Below are 8,030 nucleotides of genomic sequence, written 5' to 3' on the forward strand. Positions count from 1 at the left end.
ATTAATATAATATTTGAACTAAAGGAATAATTCTGAATCAACTTCAATGAAATTTCTTTCACCTTCTTAGATGAAGATAATAACCTGTGTGCACAAGATAAAAAATATCACAGGACCTGAAATTCTCCAATTCATATCTGACACAACAATTCCAATATGATGTTGCACAGTGGACAGCAACATTGTTTTATTTTGTGTAATTTTCCATACGGTAAAGAAAAAAAAAGGATCAGGAGGAGATGCCTAGATGTGAACTCCATCCAACTCCACTGTATAGGAGCTATACATTACATCAGAATATAAGAATCACAATATCTAAACAAGGTGATTATAATGAATTATCCAATACACTTGGAGCCAGTTTTCAAGAGATCGTGAGATCTGCAAAGTGAAGTTTGTCAGCTTCTAAGGGACTTTATTACTTATATTATTATTTTTTATTATTAGTTATTATTATTATTCATCCCACAAGGGGTTATGTTAACATTAGGTCAAGCAACAAGCAACAAAAAAGTGGAATTTATGCTTGGTTTTCAAACTGAACTTTTTTTGGTTTTACAAAAAACTACGCACAGCTACGACCCTACAGTGTTTGTCCCTTAGGCAGTGTTGATCAGACATTAGTTGACATTTGTTAAAGGGATTAGCAATTCCTCAAGGCCAATGTAACTCAGCTCTGTTTTGAGAGAAATTACAGGTGTAATACATCCAGTGAAACCAGTTATGTGTTTTACTCTACTGACTGAAAGTCTATACTGAAATGTTGCAAATATATTTGCGATATTGGATGATTTGGGTATATAGAATATTACTTTGGTGGAAGTATTCAGATGCTTTATTTGAGTAAAAGTACTACACATACAATAAATATACTGTCATGCATTGAAAATTTTACTTATGTAAAATTTATAAGTTACCTCAGAGCAAAAAAAGGCACCTGTGACCGTTTTGACTAATTATTTATCATTAAATGATTATAATTATTATTACCTATTATTCTTATAAGCAGGGTTTTAAAGTTGTATTTGGTTGGTTGTATCGGACTGTAACCAATGAAAATGAATCATGCTGATTCCTTTTTGATTAACCAGTTGTTTGTTTGGTTTGTAAAAATTCTAAAATAGTGAAAAATGCCATCACAATTACCCAGAGAAAGTGACACTTTGTTAGTTTTGTCCAACAAATAGTGTAAACCTCAATATTATTAAAAAAAAGTTATTAAAAGGTGAAACAAACCCTCACATTTAAGAAGCTGGAACTGTGGAATGTTTGGTATCTCTGCATTATTTATCAAAATGGTTTCCAATTAATTTTCTGTCTGTCAATTTATTGTGTAATCACTTCAGCTGTACTTTATACAGTTGGGTAGTTTGATATATCAGAAAACATAATATTTTATCAACGACTCACATATCTTGTATGCAAAAAAAGTACCTCAGTTTTGTACAATACTATAAATATATATGTAAATATACTTAGTTACATTACAACTCATTAGCTTTATTCCAATCCACCGGTAAGCAATGACATGACCTATATTAGCTTTGTTAAATGATATTTAATTGAACCAATTTAGCAACAGGTAAACTAATGTTTATAGTAAATAGTTAGAACCTGTGCCTTTCAGGGTGTGTGACCAGGTTTGACGTTCTTATTCACCTTTAACACAGGGAAGCAAAGTAAACAACTGAAAGAGGTAGGGCTGAGCTGCACTTTAAAAACAAGTCACACAGCTCGCCCCTTCAGTTGACTCCAATCAGTTCCACCATGTTTGCTTTCAGCCACCTGCTATGGCCTCTGTGTCTCTTTCATCCTCCTTCAACTCACAAACCGGAGGCCCAAGAACTTTCCACCGGGACCCCCTCTGGTGCCAGTACTGGGGAACCTTTTGGAAATGACCGTAGGAAGCCCCTTGGATGACTTTGAGAGGGTAAGAAATAATACTTCAATGAATGTTGTTGGTGATGAATCGTATGCCATTAATGTAATTACTATTATTAGTACTTAAAATGTTTCTAAAAATGGTTAAGTGGCCAATGTACTGCTTTCCCAAACAGTACGAGTTTCAAGAGTTATTTCACAGAAAGAGATGCTGTACGAAAGTAGAAGCGCACAGATACTCTTGCAGAGTTGTACCCAGAAAGCTATTTTGGATAAAGAGAAGTAAATTCACTTGTGCAAATTAATATCAAATGCATTAATACAATTTTAAAGTAAAATGCTAAAAAGGCCAATAGATACATCTTAGGAATAGCAATGACATTATTTTCACTTCTGTTTTGAAACTTATTTAATGACCAACACACAAATGTAACGTTTTCCTGACTGGTTTTCTTAGAATGAATAAACAAGTTCAGAACATACAATGATGCCTGTAATTGTTGAATTTGAGCATTTACTAGATATTTGGATGTGGGCAAAAAAGTTAATTTCGCGCTCTGCTGATGAGTCTGATATTGTCTGTTTTTGCCATGCTGCAAGCCAAATGTCCCATGTGAGACATTTAAGACTGAACTAAACTAAGTGGGCAAAATATGTTCTTGTGATTCCAGTGAATTGTCCCTTTAAAGAGTAATATCCATCTATAATTGTGTGATATATATGTATTTCAAACACTGACATGTTTTCTCATTCTCTCCCAGCTGAGGAAGACCTATGGAAATGTATACAGTCTGTTCTTCGGTTCCAGACCGGCTGTGATCGTCAATGGGATTAAGGCCGTAAGGGAGGCTCTTGTGACCAATGCCAAAGATTTTGCCGGACGACCCCAAGGCATGTTAGTGGCTGACCTCTCCGAAAATGAAGGTAACACAGACACAATATGTCATACGGCAGACATTGTTTTATCAAACTTTGCTAACTAAAAAAGAAAAGTAATTAGACATTCAGAGTGCATATGTCAGGAGTGTGTCTCGTTCTATGCATGTACTGTATGTATAATAATACAACAAAGGGAAGTGTTGAAGTACAATTGCATTTAATGAGTTTAATTAGACTATATGTATGTTTGTAAAATAAACTCTTTAAAGGAGGTAAGGCTCTAACTGATAAACCATAACATGTAACCATGCAGTTAATCCATCATCATCTGCAAGAAATATATTTATCATTAACAGCTGCCCAATTTATGTTCAGCTAGTATACATATCGTTCTATGAATTTCTTTTAGGCTATCGTGGGCTTACTGTTTCTCCAAAGAAAACCAATTAAAAGGGAAAAGTAATGCCACCTTTCTAACTATTATTATATTGTATTCTAGGGCTGGTAGGACCACAAATGTGATATTAATTGTATACACCAATCAGCCATAACATTCTGAGCACTGACAGGTGAAGTGAATAAAACTAAATCTGGTTATCGTGGCACCTGTGAGTGGGTGGGATATATTAGGCAGCAAGTGAACATTTTCATACATTCGGTGTATGTATGTCAATGGTTCAGTGCCAAAAATTAAAACTGGGGGACTGGGTTTGGAGACAAGATTATCACTTTAATGAGAGGAACTCTGCAAGGGCCTTAATCTGACTAATGATTTCAGGACAGTTTTCTTCAAGTGATGCAGGAATGACTTGGAGAATTTCTAGTATTCGCTTCTAGCATGAAGTGAAATAGTAGTTGCTTATTACTTGCTAATAGATTGCCTGAGATGAAAAACTTTGGCCAGAATCTTGTAGTTCCAGGAAAGCATAGTTTCCCACTGAGGCTGAATCTGAAGTGTAACTAACTATGAACAATGTCAATGAGAAAAGCTCACTGAATATAATCGTTTTGTCTTGAAACTATTCCCCCATTCCACAATGTCTCAGGTTTGTCAATATTGTGGAGAGTAAATAACAAAACAGGATGGAAAGTAGATATGCTCTGGAATAGAACAGCAATGATCACATCAGACTGATATTTTGAGACAATTTTACATTTGTGTCATTAAACCTGTTGCAGGAGTGATTCTGGCAGATTATGGCCCCAGATGGAAGGCCATCGTCGCTTTGCCCTCACAAACTTGAGGAACTTTGGTATGGGGAAGAGTGCCATGGAGGAGAAGATTCATCAAGAGATAAAATTCATGATCGATACACTGGATAAAAACATTGGTATGTCATCATGTCATCCATGCAATCCTCATACAAAAGGCAGGGTTAACTTTAATTAGTGACACTGACATCTGAGTACCATCCATATATGTCAGTGTATTTTAAAGTAAGAGTATTTTAAAGAGGCCTCCACCGTGTTCCATTGGCCTTTATTTTCTCGCCACTTCCTGCTCACTGCAGGAGCGTGTGCTTCCACATTAAATTTTCATTGTGCTATGGTAATGTTCCTTTGTATTCTTGTACAATGTTGTGTGATACTTAAGTCTACACCTTGTCTTTTACAGGCAAAACCATGAGTCCTGAATCTATGATTTATGTAGCAACCTCAAACATCGTCTGCCGGGTTCTGTTTAATGCACGCTACGATCTCAATGACGATTTCATCAAAGTGGTTATTAAAGGCTACAGCGAGAATGCAAAGATACTCAATGGACTCAGCTCTACGGTGAGTCAAAGCATGTTTTTAAGATCCCAAGTTACTACTAACTAGTAACCCTTTTTTTCTAGTAACCCTAGGGTTCGGATGAGAAAGTTTGGCCACATCGTTCTCCAGAAGCTCTATTGGGCTGCCTAAAGTACTGCCTTCATAAACCATCCATAGTTATGCAATACTTCTGCAGTAGCTGTTGGTGTCTTGCTGTTTTGCAACTTTTTGAAGAGTTACCTCCAGCAGTTACTTAGTAGTTATTTATTCTAGTAAAATATCTAATAAAATAATCTGTTTAGAGCAGTTAATGCCAGGAAGCATGTGGGTTTGAATTTAAATTAAGTAATTATTACTAACTTGTTGTTGTTTTTTTTACAGCTGTGTGAAGCTTTTCCCATACTTCGTAAACTGCCACTTCCAGTCTCCAAGCTCTTCAAGAATGTTAAGGTATGTTAATCTGGCCTTTATTGTAAATATGTCTTATATATTGTGAAAAAAGCCTGAATAAAAAAATTATGTTTTTTATTAATATTCATATTTATATCAAAATTAATATATTGAGGATTAAATATGCAAGAGACAAAGAGATATGAACATCAGTGGTACAATGGATTGTTTTTCTTCTAACGTCAAACAAATATTTAGTGACAACCAACACATATTCACAAAGAAAGAAACAAATAATGAATTAGCTCTATGCTACATCATACACACTCTTACACACACAAAAACAATCATAGAGAGGCCAATGTTGCCAACTTTGTGACCTTCTCCCTAGATTTTGCGACTTTCTTCTTTCTTTTTAAAAAGTGTTGCCAAACTTCAGTAAACTTTTTTGCCTTTGAGGCTAACGTTAGCAAGCATACTGACAGTTGAAATCTCACCTCCAGTTTTTGCTGAAGAGTTAGACATTTTTTTATCCAGATTTGTTTGCCCTTCTGCTTTTTTTTCTCTCTCACTGCAAAGCCTTAATGTTTCAACAACAAATTGTTCCACTATGTCACTCTCCATTTTCTTTATATCCCCATGAGATCACATAAGGTGGTGCATTACTTCCTCTGGTACAATAATCTCAGAGTGTGTGAACTTTCTCCTTATGTGTGTGATACAACCTGATTGCAAAATCAGTTAGGATTTTAAAACTCCTGTAATCTGAGTCTGCCTTTGTGTTTTTCAGATTTCTGAGGATTTTGTGCGTGTCTTGTTGGCTGAGCATAAGAAGACCAGAGTCCTTGGACAACCGCGAGACTTCATTGACTCCTATCTGGATGAAATGGAAAAGGTGTGTGTGTATTGTGGCTTAAAAGAGTCAGCTCACTAACAAAATGTGTGTGTGGTAGTAAGCTGACTCTTTTTACACCCCTTAATGCGTATTTGTGTGTATCAGTTCAAGTTTAAGTTTAATTGTCACATATAATAATACAGGTTCAGGTAGTGAAATTAAAAACTACAGTTAGCCCATACAATTTGTTCAGTAAAAACAAAATAGTAATAGAAATGAACAATAGAAAATGTAATAAATAATAGTGGTTACTATCGAAATGATGTGAGCAAATTAAAGTAAAAAGTATTTTTAATAGTAATGGGCCTTTTAGTGCTACCTTCTTCCCAATTGCAGCAGGGAGAAAAGGCCATTATACGGGTGGTTGGATCCTTGATGACTCTCCTAGCCTTATTCTTGCAATGTCTGCTATAAATGTCTTTTTGGCTGCATAGAGCACCACTTATTGTACATTCAGCAAGCCACTCTTTGCAGGGCCTTGTGGTCCTGTTTCTATACCAGTGATAGTTCCCGTCAGGATTCTCTTGATTGAAGTTTTTAAGGTTAGCCTGGCTGAAGTCTCTGGCAACAATGAGCACAGCATCAGGATCAGTGGTCTGTAAGAAGTTCAAGTTTGCAAAGACAACAGGGCAGCATCAGTGCTTGCCTCAGGTGGTATGTATTTGATTGTTCTTTATTCACCATAAAACACTCTTCTTTTTCTCAGGACACAGAAGATTCTACATTTTCAGAAGACCAAATGTGTACATTCGTTCTAGACCTTCACTTTGCTGGGACTGACACGACCTCCAACACCATGCTTACTCTTTTCCTCTACCTTACGAGCAAACCACAGATGCAAGGTATGCCAGCACATGTAAATATGAGTTATCACTTTGATGTCATTAGCTCCATAGTTCATCTATTTTAAATCTTTATCTTCACATCCATCAATTTTTCGTGCCCAGGAATTCCTTCTGTTAAATTTATAATCAGAAGAGCCCAACACCAACTAAGAATACAGACTTTTTGCTTAGAATATAGACAAAGCTGTCACTCCAGTTATACAAAGACAGTATAAGTCAACTCAGGCAGACTGTGTTATAGAAGTAAACGCACATTTTAGCCCAAATATTGTCCACTCTTCCTAATTACAATAATGCACTTGCTAGACCAGGACTGGTCCTTGTCTAGAATAAAACCTGCATTGCTCCTCATTAAGCTTTGACAATTAGCTACTGTCTTCTTTCCAGCAATGTGCCATAGGCTTTCCAACATAGGCCTCTTTCACAGAAGACATTTTGTCACTGTACTAAAAAACACAGGTGTAAAAAATGCTGGTAAATAAAGAAGAAATTGAAGTACAGAAATGCTAATTATTCATAATTCACAATGTAGTTCCTTTCTTGATAGCATTTCTCTTAATTTAAGGGAACCATATAAAAAAAAACATTTATTAATGCTATGGGTTGTGGAAAGAAAATGAATATTGACCGTGAATGTCAATCATTATTGGGATTTTTTCAGTAGCAGCCTCAGAAATCCTGTACTGGACCACATCACTTGAAGAGAGCACACTAACCAGACAAGATTCAAGAGTTCCATTTGGTCTTTTGGACAATTTAGGGAAATGACCTTAATTACTTGATAACATCAATGAAGGATCTGCTCCGTTAGGTGTGTCAGTAAGACTTGCAACCATCTAGCATGCCAGGACACTTCATGCAATGCAACTAATATTTTTGCATGTCTTATTTCTGGTTTAATGCATTGGTCATTCAAGCCATCTATCATTTCGCCATTTACCTCTAAACAGGCCAGGATGAAGAGAATACTACACTGTAAACAAGAGTACAGTTACGTTAAAGAAATTGTACTTATAGAACTGCTTTTGTAGAAATATACTCAGATAACAAGTAAGTCATCTAAACAAAAATGGCCAGTTAATAAAAAGAACTATGTAAATGCAACATTGTGAGGGGGTGTTTTATTTGGGTCACTTAACGTCCTTGCCAGGTGTTTAATTAAATCAGTGATAACTTAACGTTGGCTACATGCAACCTTTTTTTTTAGCAGCAGCTGCTGATTTGACTCCTTTCTGTTACTTTCTGTTCTGTTCTTTGTAATGGAAGCAATGTGATGTGAGCAGTATCCTTTCCTCCCCCTCCCCTCTCTGCGCTATCTCTCAGAGCGCTGTCAAGAGGAGATAGACAGGGTGTTAGAAGGGAAGGATCGGGCCAGTTTTGAAGAC

General features: G+C 36.1%; 1 protein-coding gene across 1 annotated transcript in view; it reads left to right on the forward strand.

The window, feature by feature from the left end:
- Positions 1-8,030, forward strand: part of LOC118339502 (cytochrome P450 2C20-like) — a gene marked incomplete at its 3' end in the record, with an annotated part of 10,095 nt that extends 2,065 nt beyond the window's left edge. The window contains 9 exon segments of the mRNA XM_035677184.1: positions 1,761-1,930; positions 2,643-2,805; positions 3,940-3,972; positions 3,975-4,091; positions 4,376-4,536; positions 4,897-4,965; positions 5,696-5,800; positions 6,507-6,642; positions 7,969-8,030. Of these exon segments, the coding sequence (XP_035533077.1) occupies positions 1,761-1,930; positions 2,643-2,805; positions 3,940-3,972; positions 3,975-4,091; positions 4,376-4,536; positions 4,897-4,965; positions 5,696-5,800; positions 6,507-6,642; positions 7,969-8,030 (1,016 nt within the window).

Source organism: Morone saxatilis, unplaced genomic scaffold (genome assembly GCF_004916995.1).
Source record: "Morone saxatilis isolate NCDOM2014 unplaced genomic scaffold, NCSU_SB_2.0 Contig5, whole genome shotgun sequence".
Taxonomy (NCBI): domain Eukaryota; kingdom Metazoa; phylum Chordata; class Actinopteri; family Moronidae; genus Morone; species Morone saxatilis.